Genomic DNA, 21,707 nt, shown 5'->3' on the forward strand with positions numbered 1-21,707 from the left:
GTTGCCTGGTCTGATGAGTCTCGATTTCTGTTGAGACATTCAGATGGTAGAGTCAGAATTTGGCGTAAACAGAATGAGAACATGGATCCATCATGCCTTGTTACCACTGTGCAGGCTGGTGGTGGTGGTGTAATGGTGTGGGGATGTTTTCTTGGCACACTTTAGTGCCAATTGGGCATCGTTTAAATGCCACGGCCTACCTGAGCATTGTTTCTGACCATGTCCATCCCTTTATGGCCACCATGTACCCATCCTCTGATGGCTAATTCCAGCAGGATAATGCACCATGTCACAAAGCTCGAATCATTTCAAATTGGTTTCTTGAACATGACAATGAGTTCACTGTACTAAAATGGCCCCCACAGTCACCAGATCTCAACCCAATAGAGCATCTTTGGGATGTGGTGGAACAGGAGCTTCGTGACCTGGATGTGCATCCCACAAATCTCCATCAACTGCAAGATGCTATCCTATCAATATGGGCCAACATTTGTAAAGAATGCTTTCAGCACCTTGTTGAATCAATGCCACGTAGAATTAAGGCAGTTCTGAAGGCGAAAAGGGGTTAAACACAGTATTAGTATGGTGTTCCTAATAATCCTTTAAGTGAGTGTATGTGTTTGTGTGTTTCCCCCTTTGAAATTTGGAGAGAAATCCTCTTTCCCCTTAGCTTAATTTAATCATATTTGAACATACTTGACCACTTGCCATTTGAAAACGTCAATCATTCTCTCTTCTCATACTGACATGTTGCAGTTAGGCTTCTTCATATTGCTGTAACTGTGGTCTCCTTTTGACATTCATGGACTCCAAGTCTTATCTGAATGATTGAGTGCCGGTGTTTGCTGGGGTAAATTGCGGCATTTCAATCTGGAGAGAGTTCCCCCTGGATTCTGGTCCCTGTGGGGCAGCCTTCGAGAAGAACAGCATGTTGTACATCCACATAAAAAGGAAAAAATATGAGAGGTACTTTCCTCTTTATGATGCAGAAATTAATCTGTCACTGGAGCTGCGAATAAATCTCAGGCATGCTTTGCAAAATACGGTTTTAACCCCCTTTACTCTGTATTTTATCTTTTATTGCCAATAAACATAAAACAGCACAAAGGGGTAATGTCCTCATCAATATTATCACAAAATGATAATACATTTTAAGGCTTATAAACTTTGGAATGAATTTCATCCTCGGGTGAAAAAAAGTACAATGGATCTGAATGTAGGTCCCTGACAACTGTGTTCAAAAGTCTGCATCTTTCAAGTATTATTTCACTGTAACTGCAGAGGTCATGATACTGAAATTACAGTCATTTTTGATACTTTTTTCTCTCTCATTGCAACAAATATAGTTTCATTCATTTTTTGTTCTATGTGTTATATTATATCTTTATTGTATTGCTATATTTATCTTTAAAGCATATATATATATATATATATTTTTTTTTTTTTTTTTTGTTCAACAGGAAAATGCTCCATGCCACACAGCCAGGTCAGTCAAGGTGTGGATGGACCACCAGATCAAGACCCTGTCATGGGCAGCTCAATCTCCAGACCTGAACCCTATTGAAAACATCTGGAATGTGATCGAGAGGGAGATGGATGGCCACCAGCCATCAAACAAAGCTGAGCTTCTTGAAGTTTTGTGCCAGGAGTGGCATAAGTCATCCAACAGCAATGTGAAAGACTGGTAGAGAGCATGCCAAGACGTATAAATGCTGTGACTGAAAATCAGGGATATTCCAGCAAATATTGATTTCTGAACTCTTCCTAAAACATTAGTATTGTGTTGTTTAAAAATTTATATGAACTTGTTTTCTTTCCATAATTCGAGATCTGAAAATAATGTATCTTTTTTTGTTATTTTGACCAGTTGTCATTTTCTGTAAATAAATGCTCTAAATTATTATTTTTATTTGGAATTTTGGAGAAATGTTGCTGCAGCTACAATTGCAAATTCATCTAGCAAAAAAGTAAATCTATTTAGTCTGTAATTGCTCTTACTATTTGTTCCTGATTCTGTAGCCTTGAACTATATTTTTTAATAATCATGACAAACGTATTTCATTTATTTTTTTTTAAACACCTGAAATTTCATGAAGTACATTGCTTTGTCATATAGGAAATCGTGTCTCATGGCTGCCTAGATAGAAAGCTCTGCCTTTGTTAAGAGGTGAGCATTCTATTTATCATGAAAAAAGAAATTTTTCATTTCTATTCAACCCTACTTCAAAAGTTCTTTTCTCATTAGGTTTCTCTATCTCTGAAGGAAGTTATTAGGCCTGTTGGGGACGTTAGAAATGCATTGTCAACTCTTCGTGGATAGATCACCCTCAGAGACCACAAACTAAACAGGAGAAGATCTAGTGGAGAAACCTCTGGTATGCTAATCGTGTTAGCTGGAGGTTAAATTAACATTTTTAATTAAAAAAAATTAGCACCAAACAAACACAGAAAAACACACTAATGATTAAAACATCTAAATAAAGCCGCCTCGCTGAAGAATGAGTAGAAGGCAGTGTGAATTTTTTTTTATTGCTCCCATGAAGCACTTTGAGCTGGAATTCACATCTGTGACATTGAGTCATTGACCGCTTATGTAGTGAAATGAATGGACTGGCTGAGGCCTGCCAATATGTTGTAGGTGATTATCATGGAAATTATTGGGAGTTAAAATACTGTGTGTGATTCCCTCACGTATACAGTCAGGGAAAGTGTTTTCAAATTAATTTATGTTATGATGTGTAACAGGGCTGGTACTCAATATGACAATGTGACATTTTGACTTGTATGGACCATGGCATGATGTGTAATATTTTGAGCTAAAGCATATTTAATTTCACCACAAGAGGACTATCAAAACATTAGCAGAATTGCTCCCTTATTTGTGAGTAACAACTATCTAATTTGTTTTGAAATTAAGAAAGGGATAAAATATGTAAATTTCACTGGAGATCAAACATTAAGTATTTGTTATTAAATGAAAAATAACGATCAAAGCAATCCCACAGGAAACGATAGATGGTTTCCGGCGCTTGTCTGGATTTACAGACGCTGAGGCTCTTTCGCCCTCTAGTGGACAAACTAAATAATGCAATGCACAATTGGCAGCTCCCAAGAAGTATTTGAACACTTAGGCCACACTTAAAATGTTTGAATGTCATTGCATAAGATAAAAAAAAAATCAAACCAAGTGGCATTTCATTTAAAGACATTTAGCACAAGTACAGTTCATCAAGCTGGGCTTAATAAGCTCAAATAATCAACAGAAATACAGTTCAAAATGAAGTATTCAGACACTTTTTGGTTGTCAAACTACAGAACATAGTAAATGTGATGAACTTCACCTATGTGAACTTGAGGGAAACTGACTTCAAGACTTTCCCTGCATTCCAAATGGCATAAATGAAGAGCAATGGAGAGCAATCATGATAGGTTGTTTAAAAAATAAAAAAATAAAATCAAAATCACTTTAAAATGAGTTCTGAATGAGCATTATTTTTGAGCCCCACAGTTTTCAGTTCTTCAAAGCTCTCGCAGTGGATGGTGAAGTCTTCGAAGACAATATATGGCTGAGGGATGATCACTTTCGACTGGGACGTGCACTTTGTGACCATTTTGTTAAAAGTAATTGGCTAATAAAATAACCCTAGTAAAAAAATGAAAGTGAAGTTAGTTACAAGAAAAGATCATATGCTTACAGATGCCACTTGGTTTGATATTTTGATACTGTATCTAATGCAATGGTATTCATACATTTCAAATACTTTGTGGCCACTGCACAATGAGCATAATCTTACTAAAACGTAAAAATGGAAAGTAAAAGCAAATCACATATTCCTAAAATCAAACGACATTTAGATTTAAAACACCACACACACACACACTCAAAAAAAATATTTTTAGGATTTATGCATTTCAATTTCATAAAAACATTCCATCAAATTTAATTTAACTAGTAAAAATAAAAAATATATATTGTTTTTAAGTTGTATTAATTTAACTTGGTAAAAATTAGACAATTCAATTTGATTGAATTTTGTTATGACATTGAAATAGGCTCAAATATTTTTGTTTGAGTGCAGCAATTCATTCTAAAACAACTTGTAACAAACTTATTATATTGTGTTACTTTTTTATTTCTTAGCATAGAAAATAGGGTAACGAAATTAATTTCTGCCCATATCCGTACAATATATGTAATTTTGTGACAATCAAGCACTTTAAAATGTGACATTAACAGATTACTTAATTGCTGATCTTATCACTAGATGGGGTTTGAAACTTTGAATCTTACAAAGAGCAATGGTTCGTAATGGATAACACATGGTTAATTCTTGTCTAAGCGAGTGCATGTTTACTGATTGCCTGTCTCTAAAGCTGCAGTAGGGTAGGGACAACATTTAAGGCCAGGCACAGTAGATGTCTATGTCTAGCCCTCCACAGTTCAAATCCTACTCGTGAGCCTTCCTGGAGACTGCCGGGAGCCGTGATGGTCCAGTTTAGTCGTCTCCTCCACAAAGACTTAACAGGGCTTTCTGGTAATCTCCCTTTGTGTGCTCCTAACAGAAAACCACAGCACAGAGAGGTCAAACACAACAACTGGCCAAAAGTTTGGACACAAATCCCTTTGTTTTATGGAATATCTGCCTCCAAATGAAGCATGGTATTTAGCCAGTCACAAACATTTGGTCATTTGTGCGTTACTGAAACTTACAGCTATGGTCTGGTACAGAGACTTCCCGTGGTGTGACTTGAACTCTTGTCTGATCTTTTTGAGGTCCACCTCACATCGAGACACCATGATTCGGGTCAGCAACTTTTCCTTTGCGCCTTTGCTCTAAAAGACAGAAAATACGTAATATAGACAGTTAAAAGAGTACCGTGCCGTCTGATGAAACCCTAGTGCAACCCATCTGCAACATCAGCAGATAGATTACAAAGAGGCAAACTTTTGAATTCATTCTTCCAAACCTATGAAAGAATAAAAAAGCAACATGAAAGCAAAGTTAGAGGAACACATTTTACCTTCATAGCATCTAGCAGTCTGTTGGCGAAATAGAGCTGTTTGTTTTCAAAGCATTGAACTAATGGAGAAGAGAACGGCGAGATTAGATTGGTTGTTACCTTTAGAACTCTTAAATCCCCAGCTAAAAAGTTTTCAGTTTCCTAACATCATCGTTTCCAGAGCATGTGCAATGGAGAGCATTTTACGAAAGTCTTCGTTTTCGAATGAGGAAAACACCTGTCTACTGTGGATGGGATGCATAAAGTAGCCAAATAAATTTGTATTTTTTGCTTCTTTTTTTTTAAACGAAAACTTAGTGCGGACGTGGCCTATATCTTAAAAACATTCTGTAGTTTAAAGAACATTAATGAATAGTATCAGAAGAACAACAAGATTGCACTGAGCGCAAGGGCGTGGATTCCAGGGGGGGATGGGGGGAGGTACCCCCCAAATAATATAGGCATTATATGATTACATATAAACATTATATGATACTGTATGCTTTCATATATTCATTTTCATTTCACTGCATGTAGACAGTTCATAATGTTTCATGCAGCCTTACCCAGAGTCAGGAAGGACTTCTCTAGATCTCCTTTCACCTCCTTCCGGATGCTCTCCTGCATGTCGTAGGGGCTGTAACTCTTGTATCTCTGAAAAACTGCAAAAGAAAACATAAACCTTATTTTGGGATATACGCATGATGCCCCGCTCTGTGCCTCAGTACCAATGGGCAAATTCATTCCACCAATAGACACATTAAAGGTGCTGTAAGTGATTTTTGTGAATGGTACAACTCCCTGAAAGATATTAACGAAATAAGTGTCATGAGATACCTCACCAGTCTCTATGACAGCTCTAGACTCTGTAAACAGCAAACAAAAAATGTGTTCGTGAGCCACGGACAATGATGCTTTCTGCCTGTCAATCATTTTGCGCCTTTCCTGCTCGTGATGGTTAATCCAACAGGTCAGCTTGTGGAAATTCTAGAATGGCTAAAATTGCTTACAGCACCTTTAATGACGTATGAAGTACTATACTGTATAATGAGATAGGAAGGATTAAAAGGGTCTAGAACCTTTCTGGAGGTGAGGAACACTTCTCGTTGACATGATGGAGATCCAGGCTTTTACATCTGTGCCTTTTATTTTGACTCCAGCGTCATACAGGGCCTGCATGGAAGAAGTTAAAATATATAAAATATCAAATTGTAAATACGAACTGGATGGATGAATGGACTGGCAAGAGAGCGATAGAGTGAGCTACATAAAGCAGTTTGAAGGTCTTGTGCGTGTTTGGTTACATTTGAATTTTAGACAGTTGGAGTTTGAAAAGACTTGGACCGTTTAAACATTGTCAATGGAAGTTTATGGGATTTGAGGGATTTTCGGTTGTTTGCTTTGGGAAAACTAGCCCTGCATCAGAAACCACGTACTCTCACAATATGTAATGTATTTGATGAAGGACTCACTACTCGGCTGGTAAAACAGTACCCTGACAGCACACGAACATCACCCATACATCTGTTTGATGTGCATGTTTTTCCCAAGGAACAACGTATTTTTTGGTTTATATATAGCACTCTCACGATTCGCCTGTGTTTTTTTAAATCCAGCATTTTGAATGTGACATTGTCTCAGCTTCTGAGGCATTATGGAATTGTAAAGTGTCCTGACCTGGTGTTCCTTGATTACTGTTTTATGAATACTGAGGATTTGGACCTACTCCTCCATTGGCAGTCTGGTTTTGACAGACTATATAGTAGGGAAGTATGTATATTTGGATGCAGCACATGTCAGAGCAGTTAGAAAAGATATAGCCCACTTAAAGCCACGTCCACACTAATACGTTTTTGATTGAAAACGCTTTGAATTTGCAATTTTACACCACTCATCCAGAATGCCGTTTTCCTCCACTGAAAATTTAGTGAATCGAAAATGCAGTAGAATATCATTAGGAAACAGAAAACTGAGTTTTTTAATGAAAATAGATTAGTGTGGATGTGGCCTAAGTCTGAACAGTCTGAATGTCTCTACCAAGTTTGCAGGATGCATCTTGAAAGCTCTAGAAGGAATTGCTAAACCAGCAAATTAAATCCAGATGTTAATTTATTAGCTTGTTATGAAATGCTGTGTTAGCATACAGAGAAATAAACCACAAAAACGTACTCTGGCATCATCGTCGATTTTCTGGTTGTCGACGATAGAGCTAGGATCATCTCTCTTGGTCTGATGTGGAATGTAGTCATGTGTCCATTGTGAATTAGTAATAGACAAATAGACAGAAATCAAGATCATGACTGACTATTAATATAGACTTTAGATTGTACTACATGTTCTATATTTAAATACATTTTTGTCCATCTATGGGAGAAAAAGACCTTTGCCACACCTCAACCAAAGCTAGCAGTAGCTTAGCAAATTCTCCTGAAATGTCTCCAGCCACATCCTTCTCCAGGTCCTTCTTGAACACTGTGATGGGACACACAGGTTTATCCAAACAATACAACCATAGTTGATTCAGTAGAGCTCTGTACTTACAGAGACCAACAACACTCACATTCCTTGTAGACTTTCTTAATCTCTACAAGCTCTGGATTGCTTCGAGAGCAGACAATCTCAATCAGTGTCTCTTCATCTGTTCCAAGACCCTGCGAACACACACATACAGTAGAATGATTTACAATAGGACACGTGCACATTAAATAGAGTTTTCCACTAGAACCATTTGGGGAAATTAATAATGCCATCAGAGCTTGGAATACCTTGATGGAGGCTTTGATTTCAGAGGCATCATATTGTGCAGTGCTCTTCATGAGGCCTAGAATAACTGTTTCCAGTGAGCCAGACAGTGCCCCCTTTAGGGCTGAGATCATATCCTGAAGAATGTGATGAATAAGCATCATTACAGGAATCGGTAAAGGATGGATATTGGAGATGCTAAACACAGAAGTGCTGTATGTTGTTTATTTGCTGACCTTCTTGGTTGTCCTCTCATATGCAAAGGCGATTTCTCGTCTTTGGTTGTATGTCCGTTTAGTGAGGACATCAATTATCGTTTGCTCATCCACCCCTAAAAATATTTTCATTGTTAAAAATCCAGCTACCAATTTAGGCAATAGGTGAAGTGTGTCATTTTAGCGCCACTAGTGGCTTCAAACTGAATTGCAAAAATAATCGTTTCCAAATAGGCTTCCCAAACACTGCCCCTTCTGAAAAATGGTAATGGATGGACAAACAGACAGTTTTGTCTCAAACTCACACCATTGGTTATGCCAGATGTGCCAAACTTATCAAACAAAGAACAATGTTTTGAAAGCGACATTGGTTTTTGACAAGTCAACCCACAAATAACTTACTTATAACTGTACATTGAACTGTGATTTAAAAAATAATTTTAACATAGAAAAATGTTTTTCCTTTAAATGTATAGATATAATAGTCACTGTTCATGAATGTTATGTGAGTTTATAAAGCAAAACAGTATATAAAGGGATGGACTAGGAGTAATGTGGTTGTGTGCTGCAATGAGGTGTTGGCCTGGAAATGATCCCTATGTGGTTCAAACTCTTCCAGGCAGGACGATGACTCATTCCTACAAATAATGCTCATTGTGGTAAACTTAAGCTTCATTATGGGGTATGGTACACAAAGAATGGGTGCAAATCTCTCAACTAAATCTGAATGTCTCTTATTTGTTTAATGGGTTTTTATCAAATTACAGGCTTTAACAAGACAGGAAATTGGCAAAAAATATGAATGACCCTCTTACATCATTTTGGTTTGTAATTCTAGGGCAGCTGTTGAACTCTTTTACCTTTAGTTTTGATAGCGGTCTCAATTCTGGCGGCATCTTTATCAGGGTCAAAATCCCCCGCTGGCACCACTGTTGGGTATGTGGGCTCCCCCTAGGGTGGAACAATATGGTAATATTAGAATTTGATAGGACTCAAACTGAATATTTCTCATTATCTTTTATATAAGGTTTATATAAAAATAAATATACTTATACTTATTCATACAGTCAAAAACACTTTAGCTTATTTTTGTGTTTATCTACGCAGTTGAATTTTAAAATGTTCCATCAAATTGATTTAAAAAAAAAAAAAAAATGTATTTATATAAAGATTTGTGTGTAGATGGCATTGATTTATTCAACATAAATCTGTCATTTGGTCATGACAAAACTCACATGTTGTAACACTTTACAGTAAAATATAGTTTTAGCATTTTCAAAATGGAAAATTAATGTATGAATACTTACACCACCCAGATTCAGAGTGAGCTGACCTAAGAACTCAGAAACCAAAGCCATCCTTGATGTCCTGTAAAGAGCAGTTACACCTATTAACAAACTCCAATATGTCAATATATTCAGTTTATAAGTACTTCATCTTTCACATACTATATTGCCAACACATCAACACACACAGTGCAGCTATCCTTATGAGGACTCTCCATAGACATAATGATTTTTATACTTTATGAACTATAGATTCTATCCCCTAACCCTACCCCTAAACCTTAAAGTGATTTAAATTATGGGGATACTAGAAATGTCCTCCTATACCACATTTATAGCATAATACCCATGTAATTACCAAAGTCCTTGTAAACTACTTAACCATGTCCACACACACATCCAAGTAATAGTACAAATAATTAATTTATAGAAAAAATATTATTATAAATAATATTATATTCTAATTCAAACATTATTAATAGTATTTAATATTTTAATGTATGTTTTATATGAAGTTACTTAATAAATGTAATTTTAAGTAATATAAATGTAATTTTAAGTAATATAAAATAATCAACATAAAATATGTTTAATGTGAAATACATTTTACATGTAATTAATCTGTAATAATTACTCAGAGTGATATCTGCTTTACTGTGTGGATTAGCTAATGTATTAATTGCATTTGTTTGCTGCAGCCTACACTGAACTGAGACTCAGACTTAATAAATCAGACTTTCAGAGTCTCACTATCACATGCTTGAGAGTTATGTAATATGCAGTACCAGCAGTGGGCAAGCTTGCTCACAAGCAGAACAGCAATTTACTCCATTTTGCTTTTGCTTGCTTTTTAAGGAAACATTAGTCACCTCATGCTGTCATAATGCCATTTTTCCATGAGTCACAAGACAAAGCTATTGCAACAAAAATACCTGATTTTTTCATTCTCTACCTGATTGGACTGCAATTCATTTTTATTTAGATTTTTGTTACACTAAACATATTTGATATGCCCACGGTCAGTTTTGCACACTTTGGCTTGTATATTACAGTAAATCATAAGCCTTCAACAACATTATAATTAATAACAGAAAACCCTAAACCTCCTCACAATGCTTGACAAACTTGCTGGTTTTCCTCTAAGACATAGAATCTAAACAATTTAAAATGCTATTAGTTCTACACACCATGCTGCAGTTGCTAGGCAATAAGACCATAACAGATTCAAAGTAAACAGTCATTTTGAAAAATGGCCACTGCTAAAACCAGGCAAACAGGCACACCCATGTGAATGTATGCTGGGTAAAATCCCAGCAAAAAGTCTGTGCACATCCATAGACATCTATGTCTCAATCATGTCTCGCTGACAAATGGTGAGAGTTTTAACACACATCAGCAGTCTGAGAAGTTTAAAAGGAGTCTATCTCTAGGAGTCAGTTTTATAAGCAAATTAAAGTGGCACTGTTACAGGAAATAACTTTATCTCAAAGCAATGGATCTTTTAAATAGATTGTCAGAACCCCTGTCCTTAAGTTTTATATATGAAACTTCTTTTAAAGTAGTCTAACTTCTTATAAGCATTCAATTCCTCAAAAAAAGAACTATGAATGAACTTACCTTGGTGACCAACAGAGAAAAGATGCTGTGCAGAATAGTCCCTGCTATGGAGTGTTAGATGGGTGTGGTGGTTAAATACCAGAGGCGGTGCTTATCAACAATGCCAAGAATCTTTTCCTTCCATACTCTGCAAATGGAGGTGGGCTCCTCCTCACTAGGACACACCCCATTCACTTTATCCACATCGTGGTCTGGACAGATTTCACAATGAGTTTATTGAACCTCGGAACATAAAAGGGATTTGGAAACTGCTGCCCATGGATTCTTGTTTGAAATGATGGAATTTAAGGATGTGGTACATATGTGACAATGAATGCAATTAAAACAATGGATGTACTAAAAAGACTGGTAGATGCAGGCCTCGTCTGAAACCTGAAAAAGACTGCATTTAACTGTATAAGGAGATAGGAAATGATCAAGGCACGCCTGAATCCAATATTTACATAACCTCCTGTAAACTAAGATGCCTTCATCTGGTTAGGTTTTGAAGGCATCAGAGATGTAAGACATGATATCCCCTTAAAACCTGTGAATTTGTTTGAAAGAATAAAATGTACAAGTTCTTTACAATTGAAGTCCACAAATTAATATAAGGTTGTTTCACTTTCATCGGTTCGGTCAGTTTTTTTTCCAAGTCCATCATCAGCTTGACCCGCATGCTCTCATCCATATTCTGTCTCCGTTTCAGATGGTTTCCTTTCTTCTTCTTCTTCTTTGATGATTGATTATATTTAAATGCTCTTGCTAGGCTGGTTTCTTGTGGTGGTCTGAGTGCAGTTTTTGTTCCCAGGCCTTGATGTGGCCCCTTCCGATCTTTTGCCTGTATGAGAAGAGAGAAAAAGAACATTAAAATTAAGAGTTATATTTAGGGCTGTCAATTTAATGCATTTATTCAACACGCAAATTCCGTAACATGGAATTTTCCTACCATTCAATTTAAGATATTCAAGTAGGTATGTATTGATGTTGTACTTTGGCTTCGCTATACTCAACGCATAATTTAAATTAAATAAAACTGATTGAATACTGTTCGCAAGACTCTACACTGTCATTTAGTCACAAGTTTAACACTTAACTTCTGGCGCACTGCATCACTTGACATAACAGCATGACATTGATTTCCAGGAAGAGTGCCTTCAAAAAGTGCCTCTGGTAAGAAACCTCTAAGTTTTTGGATTGAAACATGTTTGGTTGTAAAGAGTAGTATCTCTAGTTTTGTTTGATATGCCGCTTTAAAATATCTGTTCATTTTAATATCAATCTGTTTATTGTTTTAATTTGTTATCACTGTACAATACAGTTCTATTCATAAACATTAGTAAATGCATTCTCATATATTTACTATGCATGTTCACACTGAGAATAGATTAATTCATGCAAAAGCTAAAAAAATATCCTTTCAGAGGTTTTATACAGAGTTAGGATGAAAATAAAGTGCATTTCTAATTGTTCTGAGACCAGAGCAGACAGAAAGCACACTGGAGGTGAAGTCATTCACTAAATAGGGAGCAAGGGTGCATCCTTTAGCTTTCTATGCAGCTAAGTGCATTCACTCGAAATATGTTCAACATGACTGTGGCAGGGTGGAGGGCGGGGCCGTGTCGTGATCCTACACACCCGTTCCCGTATTAGGCTATTTAATACCTTTATCCCTCCGTGAGGGATAAAGGTCGACTGCAGAGGATCGTGCGGGAGAGATAGTTCACGGACATGTCCGTCATGTGTGTGTTTATGTTGTCTTTTAAGTTTATCATTAAACTATTATTTATATTGAAAAGCCGGTTCTCGCCTCCTCCTTTCCATTGATCCCGTTACAATGACGTTCAGACAATGATAATCAGTACATAGAATCAGAATTTGATAATGCAAAATTGTATTTAAACATGTTTGGCAGTTATTTGATGATGCTGGCCATTACTTTTAACAATAATTATTAATTCAGCTTTATAGAAAATCAGCTGTAAAGTCTATAACGTCTCAAAAACAAGAATAGACAACACTCCTGTACACATAATAAACTATTTGATGAAAATAAATAAAATAATCAACTTTATATAGCTTGGTATTACATACATTTAAATAAATGGTAAATGGTCTGGAATTATAGAACGCTTTTTTAACATTAACGGTTTTCAAAGAGCTTTACACTGTGACTCATTCACCAATTCACACACACACTCACGCACCAATGACTGCAGAGCTGCCATGCAAGGCGCTAGTCAGGCATTGGGAGCAACTTGGGGTTCAGTGCCTTGCCCAAGGACACTTCGGCATGTGGAGTCATGTTGGCCGGGAATCGAACAGCCAACCCTGCGATTAGTGGACAACCCGCTCTACCACCTGAGCCACAGCCGCCCCATCAAAATTGAACTTAGTCCTGCTGTCCACACATGTGGACATTCATTTTTAGGAAAACCATTTGCTCTAGAAAAGAAGAAGAAAAAAGTATAATATATATATATATATATATATATATATATATATATATATATATATATATATATATATATATATATATACATACATACACTGTATGTATGTATATATATATATATATATATACATACATACACTGTATATACACACACTTGATGTCATTAAAACTAATTTTTAACCACTCCACAGATTTCATATTAGCAAACTATAGTTTTAGCAAGTCGTTTAGGACATCTACTTTGCGCATGACAAGTAATTTTTCCAACAATCGTTTACAGATAAATTGTTTCACTTATAATTGACTACATCACAATTCCAGTGGGTCAGAAGTTTACATACATCAAGTTAACTGTGCCTTTAAGCAGCTTGGAAAATTCCAGAAATTGATGTCAAGCCTAATTTAGCTTCTGCGAGGCTAATTGGAGCCAATTTTAGGCGTACCTGTGGAGGCCTACCTTCAAACTCAATGCCTCTTTGCTTGACATCATGGGAAAATCAAAAGAAATCAGCCAAGACCTCAGAAAATTATGGACCTCCACAAGTCTGGTTCATCCTTGGGAGCAATTTTCAAATGCCTGAATGTACCACGTTCATCTGTACAAACAATAGTATGCAAGTGTAAACACCATGGGGCCACACAGCTATCATACCACTCAGGAAGGAGACGTATTCTGGCTCCTAATGATGAACGTAGTTTGGTTCGAAAAGTGAAAATCAATCCCAGAACAACAGCAAAGGATCTTGTGAAGATGCTGGAAGAAACTGGTAGACAAATATCTATATCCACAGTAAAACGAGTCCTATATCGACATATCCTAAAAGGCTGCTCAGCCAGGAAGAAGTGCCCCAAAACTGCCATAAAAAAACAGACTACAGTTTGCAAGTGCATATGGGGACAAAGATCTTACTTTTTGGAGAAATGTCCTCTGGTCTGATTATACAAAAATTGAACATTTTGGCCATAATGACCATTGTTATGTTTGAAGGAAAAAGGGTGAGGCTTGCAAGCCGAAGAACACAATACCAACAGTGAAGCATGGGGGTGGCAGCATCATGTTTTGGGGTGACGACGAAGGGAAATTATGTTCATATATTGAAGCAACATCTCAAGTAAATTTGAGAGCAGAACTCTTAAAAGCAATCTGACCAAATAGATCTACAAACCGGATTCAGTTACACCAGTTCTGTCTGGAGGAATGGTCCAAAATTCCAGCAACTAATTGTGAAAAGCTGGTGGATGGCTACCCAAAACGTTTGACCCAAGTTAAACAATTTCAAAGTGAATGTAAACTTCTGACCCACTGGGAATGTGATCAAAGAAATAAAAGCTGAAATAAATAATTCTCTCTACTATATATATCAGCAAAATCCAATATCGGTCGACCTCTTGAACAAAATGCGTTTATTCATCACATCATTGTTTTTTTGGCAAAATAATAAAATACGTGTCTAACCTATCTAGCGTCTATATTACTTATTACTGAAAAAACTAATTTCAAAATAGTCCAGCTACTCTTAAACTACTAAAAATTTTAGGCCCAAATGACTAACAAATGTGCTACATAATAAACAATTTGTCATACCAACATCTGCAGTACCACACTCCATGTTCAAAGAGTAGCAAGTCAAGTCAAGTTAGTATCTCACTACAATACATACACACATACATTTTCACATGCAAACATCTATATCAGAACAACTGAAGTCTCTTATCTGTCTCTTGGGTTTGTTCACACAGCAGACATTGCAAATGTGGCTGCAGAGTCCTAGCATGCCTTGGGACATGCATGGGCATGCTTCTATAGGACAGTTAGAGTCCTGTGCTCAATGGAATTGCACAATCTCTAACAAACAGCTCTAAGCTTTTGGGAGTGCTTTAAATTGTTAAGGCATACATTTTTCGATGCTAACCTTCAATGCAATTTTTTGAGTCATGTTCCCTTATGAGTCCACTCAGTTAGCACCAATGGAATGTAGCATGACTTAAGAGTGTTACAGAATGTAAAGGAAGACGTGTATGATATGCTCAGGGCATGTCCCAGCACATGCTCGAGTAGGAGAAATGCTAGACCAGCCCATAAAGGCAACAACAATCAAAATTGTTCTTACCAAACGCAACGGTATCTCTTCAACCAACCACAAAAAGCGACAGGATATTCTGTCATCATGGTTTCTATTTCTGCAGCATTGGGACGGGAGCCCTGCCCACTGTGAACTCTCATTGGTCCAAAATTCAGATCCTCATAACTGTACATTAAACACCAAATATGTCCTGACTGGCTGTGATTGTGCCCTGTTGTGCTTTAGTTTTGTGTTCAGTGTGGATAGAATGCAGGAAATGCAACAATACTCCTCTAATGTATCAATAGATGTACAGTATGTTAAAGATAATTCTGATTAAACTACCTGAAGAGTTAATAAGATAAATGGGCCAATTATGTGTCATTTGTTTTATTTTTTTGGTCTGGATCTATTAAGTTATAAAAAATAACATATAAAATGCAAACCATACAAAACAGTTATTTGAATACACCTCGACTATGATGAATATGTTTTCAGTTTCAGTGTTTAAAATTGTTTTATAACCATCGGAGACAGAAAAAATATTTTTCAATTCTTGAAAAAAGAAATATTGGTAATTCATATAATTTTTAAAGTAATTTGGAATAAACTTTACTACTATCTCTTAAAGAAAAAATAAGGAGTGAAACAGTTAGTTAGAATATTAATACTACAATATTAGTGGTGTAACTAACATGCAAGTAGTTAAGTAACAAAAGAAACAAATACAAATCAGAGATGACCCCTTTAGACTCTGATGACTGATTTTTTATATACATATTTTAACATATGAAAATGCACATTTTGTTCATTCAAATGGAGTACATCTTAATATTTGAGAGAAAAAAAAAAATAGCGAAACTTTAATCATGTTTGTAAATGTATGCATATATAAACTCAGCAAAAAAGATACGTCCTCTCACTTTCAACTGCTTTTATTTTCAGCAAAATTAACACGTGTAAATATTTGTATGAACATAAAAATATTCAACAACTAAGACAAGTTTCACAGACATGTGACTAACAGAAGTGGAATAATGTATCCCTGAACAAAAGGGGGGTCAAAATCAAAAGTAACAGTCAGTATCAGGTGTGGCCACCAGCTGCATTAAGTACTGCAGTGAATCTCCTCCTCATGGAATGCACCAGATTTGACAGTTCATGCTGTGAGATGTTACCTCACTCTTCCACCAAGGCACTTGCAAGTTTCCGGACATTTCTGGGGGGAATGGCCCTAGCCTTCACCCTCCGATCCAACATGTCCCAGACGTGCTCAAAGGGATTGAGATCTGGACTCTTTGTTGGCCATGGCAGAACACTCACATTCCTGTCTTGCAGGAAATCATGCACAGAATGAGCAGTATGGCTGGTGGCATTGTCATGTCAGGATGAGCCTGCAGGAAGGGTACCACATGAGAGAGGAGGATGTCTTCCCCTTAACGCACAGCATTGAGATTGCCTGTAATGACACCAAGCTCGATGCTGTGACACACCGACGGACATGATGGACCCTCCGCCTTCAAATTGATCCCAATCCAGAATACAGGCCTCGGTGTTACGCTCATTCCTTCGACAATAAACCCGAGTCCGAATATCACCCCTGGTGATACAAAACCATGACTTGTTAGTGAAGATCACTTTTTTCCAGGCATGTCTGGTACAGCGAAGGTGGGTTTGTGCCCATAGGCGTCGCTGTTGCTAGTGATGTAAGGTAAGGACCTGCCTTACAACAGGCCTACAAGCCCTCAGACCAGCCTTGGTGTATATATATATATATATATATATATATATATATATATATATATATATACACACACACATACATATATACTTCATTTTTGATTCCATCGGATAAAAAAATAAGATTTGGGCTCTTGAGACCAGCTTATAGATTCTCAAAGGTCGGCACCTTTATCAATATGGGCCTTGGCAAAGGCTAAACAAGCTTTTTTTATGCTTTGGCTTCAGCAGTGCATTCCTGCGTGGCTGACACCATGCATTCCACTTCTTTGCAGAGTGTGTCTTACTGTGTGAGATGAAACAGTCAATCCAGTTTGGCTTCCCACAGATTTTGCCAGCTCTGAGGCACGTGCTTGGCAAGTCCAAGCAAAAATCTCTCATCATGAGGTGAAAGTTTACAGTGAAGGTGTGAACATTTCAGTAACCTTGTCACATGTCCATACTTTTTGAATTTCTGCATCACTTTTGCTACTGTGTTTTGACAAAGTAACAGTGACTTGCTAATGATCTTGTACCACTGTCCCCTTTTGTGCAATTCAATCATTTTCTTTCTTCATTTACTTGAGTGACTCAAGTCTGAGAGTGACTCAATGGGTTAAGTCAAACTTTCACACTTTAACCAACTATGTCTATCCCTCAACTAGCACCAGAAAATATTCTATTTATTTATAAGTTTTATATAGTAACTTTCAGCAGGGTGTATTCATTTTTGCAACATGGCCTATTATCATTTTGATAATTATCATTTAGTTTGCTAGCTGACTTAAGTGAAAAACCCAAAAGTTGGTTCAAAAATGTGTTAACTTCTATTACACTATCAATTGTTACTCCAACAGATTAACGGCATGACTACAGCATCTGCCTTACTGAAAACCAGATGGGTGTGGACACTCTGTGCAGGAATATTGTTTTAGAACAGTGGTTCGCCACATTTTTTTGAAGAATGCCCCCATACTGGCCGGTCTGAAAGAAAAAACGCACCTTCTTTGCACTCGCGCTGGTCTAAAAAATCAGATGAACCGTGGTACAAATGCATAGCAACCCGTATAATCGAGAACCATCTGATATACTCCAAGTCTAAATAAAAGTTTTTATGCAAAGAGGAACTTGACTATAGATTTGATTATTATGAAAGATAAACACCCCTCATTTGTAACCCAACGCCCCCCTCTCTACTAATTTGCTCTCAGCGCCCCCTGGCATCCTTTGAATGGTACCACCCCCGTTGAGAACCCCTATTTTAGAAGATCATGGAAAGGTCTCAGCTTAGAGTATAAGAGTATATTGTTGGCTGTATAAGTGTTTTTGTGTGTGGATGGATATCTTTGAGTGAAAGGTGTATGTCACAGGTTAACCTGATGACGTTACAAATCAACATTTGACACAAACACATGCACATCTCACATACACTGATTGATGCCGGCATTTACAATATTTTTAAATCAGATATGTGTTTTGTGATTGTTTGTGGTGTTTAAGTCATTGTGCCAGTTGGTTTTGTGTTCTGGGTTTTGTTTTCTTTTCAGTACAATTTAGATACATATTCAAATAAGGCCACAACATTTCATCAAATGTCAGTTACCTTTATTTAATATAACATTTCCACAATCATTCCACCTGCTGATCATTTTCTGGTTCACATGCTGTATAGCCAAACAGTTCTCCTGATCCAATTGGGCTATACCATTAATTATTATTGTCAGAGTGGGAACTTTTATAACAGCAGGTTTTGTCTTTGTTTTGCTATTTATTTCCCTTCTGTTATCAATTGTTGTGTGGACTAGTTGCATATTGGGTGGCCTGATATTCTAGGCCCCATTTTGTATGTTTAAACATGTAATTGTTGTTTATTTTTTTCCCCCCACATTGGTTCATTCTAAGGCAGGAGCTAGACCCTATTAAAGGGTAACTAAACCCCTGCTCAGAGTCTGACTCCACCCACTAGCAATATTTGAAAAATGCTGGAAAAGTGGGCAGACCCCAGCGGGGATAGAGGGGACGAACCGCGGAGGGGGCGTGCACCTGAGACCCGTAGTGACGGATTAATTGACAGCTGCTGTCAGACTCTAAAATGGAGAGTGACTGAAGTGACGCAAGTAGCTTTGCCACGGAGCGGTCTTTTGAAGTCGAGGACTTTCCTCCCCCACCTTCACCTGAAGTGGAGGAGGGTGAATTGTCTGTGGACACAGGGCCGGAGCCATATCAATTCGAGCCGCTGGCTCAAACTGCGGTTTTAACTCCTGCATCGCGATCGGCATCCGACGATGCTAGCGAAGCAGGCGCGCAAGGGAGAATGGGGCCAGTGTCTAGCTCGTACCAAGGGCGTGGTGAGCTGGAACCTGCTTACGTCAGCTCTCACCGCTTACGTCACGAACTACCGCAAACAGCCAATAGGAAAATTCAACTGCAGTAGCCACCGTTCAACCTGAAGAGGGCAGCACTCAGACGTTTTTACATCATATATTGTAGAATTAAAACACTTTATACACAAATGTCAAAAAAATCACTTGAATCAATGACCAGTACTAATAAAGCCCCATTCTTACAGATCATTAACTAAAAAAAGTTGGTTTAGGGTTTAGTTACCCTTTAAAAGTGTACTGATAGAGCTCAGGGCTTTTTCTTTTTTCTATTTTGAGAAGAGGTTAATGGAACAGTGTTGTGGACATGGGCCATATGTTGGTTTAGCCATTTTTGCACATTGATGCAATTTTTTTTTTTTTGTAGTTACTGTTTATACTTATGTAAATATTTGAACTGTAAATACTTTTGCACCGTAATAAACACTTCTTGGGATACACCATCATATCATTTTTACACTGCACCACAGCCAAGTAACAGAAAAGTAATACCTGAGGGGGTGGGAGTGGAGGAAAGTTCCAGGGTGGTCTGTTGTGCTTCTGGTGGAACGGCAGCACATGTGCGCAGTCCAGGGGAACCCAAGGCACACCTGATGGCACAGCAGGGGGTCCACAGTGCACATTATGCAGGTGGTAGAGTGTACGAGAGGGTTTGTCCCCATCACTGGCATTGGAGATGGTCACAAAACCTTTGCGTGGTTTGTGGACCAGCAGGTATCATCCTTCCTGTAACCTAGAGAAGCGTTAAAAGACATTAGCACAAATTTATACAGATTTGATAGTTTCTTTATGAAATAACACATTTAGTGAATGGGAATTTGAAGCTGATGACACAAGCTTTCTAACATAAAGGTTCGGCCAACATGTTCTTTTCATGTATCTCCGTGCATTTAGTATTACAACCTGCCACTAGGTCGTCAAGTTTACGACGTAAACTAACCACCAAGATTTAAACTGACGGATTACACCACAAAAATGCCGAACTGCAGTTCTTTGGCTGTGACAATGCTGAAGATCACAATAGCAAGCGCAAATGTTGCATTCTGTAAATGGAGGACTAGATCTAAAAAGTGAAGGACAAAGAAAAACTCACATTGAGACTTTCTTCAGTAAGTGGTAGAGCGTGTTTAAACATCTAGCTGGCCTGAAAAGGAAATATCGAATCATATTAAAAGACCTTCAAACTTATTTGGAGAGATTTTGATCAGTGGTAGAAAAGAAATAGCCTTTATTTGGCAGATATTTAGCCATTTTGAGATTCATGGCATCATATCCTTGTCCACTTGGCAGATTCACAATATTGTGTAAAACAATAGAGCTCGTGCCCGCCCTCTTCCACTTGGTTCCGGACTTATTTTTCCCATTCATTATTTCCATAGGGATTTCATAAAATGCTTCATAAAAGAGCTCTTAGCAATTAACTAAACCAACTAGCTGAGATGAATCACAACATTACAAACTTTACAAACACACCAGGAACAGACCAAAATGGTCTCAACACAGAATTTATGCAATAAAGCATTACAATTAGATTGTACCCTGTGGCGTGGGGGCGTGGTCGAATATCTGTCTGCAGGTTTCTCTCTCTCCCTCTCTGGGTACTCTGCGTTCCTTTTATGTCTCTATTCGCATCACTATAACAAGACACAGGTGATACTGTTGATTATAAACCAGGTGGCAAGCCTTACCGCTCTCTCTCTCTCTCCCGCAGACCGACAAACAACCACGCCCCCACGCCCAATGTGTAATCTACCTAGACCTGTACAAAGACACTCGAGGTCCACAGACTCACTCACTTGAAGTCACAGGTGGTGTTCTGAATCCAGTCAGCTTGCAGCTCTTGGATCTGAGTCACTTCTGAAGTGTGTGCATTAATGCGACCTACACATATAAACACACACACACACAAAGTCAAAACATCTTCCAAAAAGCTAGCCGTTAAATGCCAATCCTCCCAAATGAGTATTTGACAATTAGGATGGGAAAGATTGCTCAATTCTTATAATAATCTCGTAATCTATAATATCTATAGAACAGCATAATCTGATAATACCTTCATTCATTAGTCATAAGTGATAAGATTCATTCCTATTTGCTGTAATGCAACCAAATGCTAAAGAATTCACAAAGCCTTAATTAATGTCAACAGGTGAATGCAGATTTGCTATCAAGCCCAGGAAAACCAAGCTGAAAGGACATGCCACAAACTGTAGCATAAAATCTCTGTGCGAGAAACTTCCCAATGTTGT

General features: G+C 37.6%; 1 protein-coding gene across 2 annotated transcripts; it reads right to left on the reverse strand.

The window, feature by feature from the left end:
- Positions 1-4,109: 4,109 nt before the first annotated feature.
- Positions 4,110-21,326, reverse strand: LOC127640197 (annexin A2-A-like). Of its 2 annotated transcripts, XM_052122636.1 has the most exons (16): positions 21,255-21,321; positions 20,552-20,602; positions 19,951-20,191; positions 10,862-11,681; positions 9,266-9,326; positions 8,819-8,909; positions 7,980-8,074; positions 7,767-7,880; positions 7,562-7,652; positions 7,394-7,473; positions 7,171-7,230; positions 6,081-6,174; positions 5,568-5,663; positions 5,023-5,081; positions 4,712-4,834; positions 4,110-4,556 (listed from the first exon to the last, which is right to left on the reverse strand). In XM_052122636.1, the coding sequence occupies exons 5-16, from the start codon at positions 9,314-9,316 to the stop codon at positions 4,497-4,499; spliced, it is 1,014 nt and encodes a 337-aa protein (XP_051978596.1). In that variant the 5' UTR covers positions 9,317-9,326; positions 10,862-11,681; positions 19,951-20,191; positions 20,552-20,602; positions 21,255-21,321; the 3' UTR covers positions 4,110-4,496. The 2 variants fall into 2 exon arrangements, 1 of the variants encoding a protein (XP_051978596.1); XR_007970076.1 differs by lacking the exon at positions 5,023-5,081 and having other exon boundaries at positions 21,255-21,326.
- Positions 21,327-21,707: the final 381 nt, after the last annotated feature.

The sequence above is a fragment of the Xyrauchen texanus genome, chromosome 49 (assembly GCF_025860055.1).
Source record: "Xyrauchen texanus isolate HMW12.3.18 chromosome 49, RBS_HiC_50CHRs, whole genome shotgun sequence".
NCBI lineage: Eukaryota > Metazoa > Chordata > Actinopteri > Cypriniformes > Catostomidae > Xyrauchen > Xyrauchen texanus.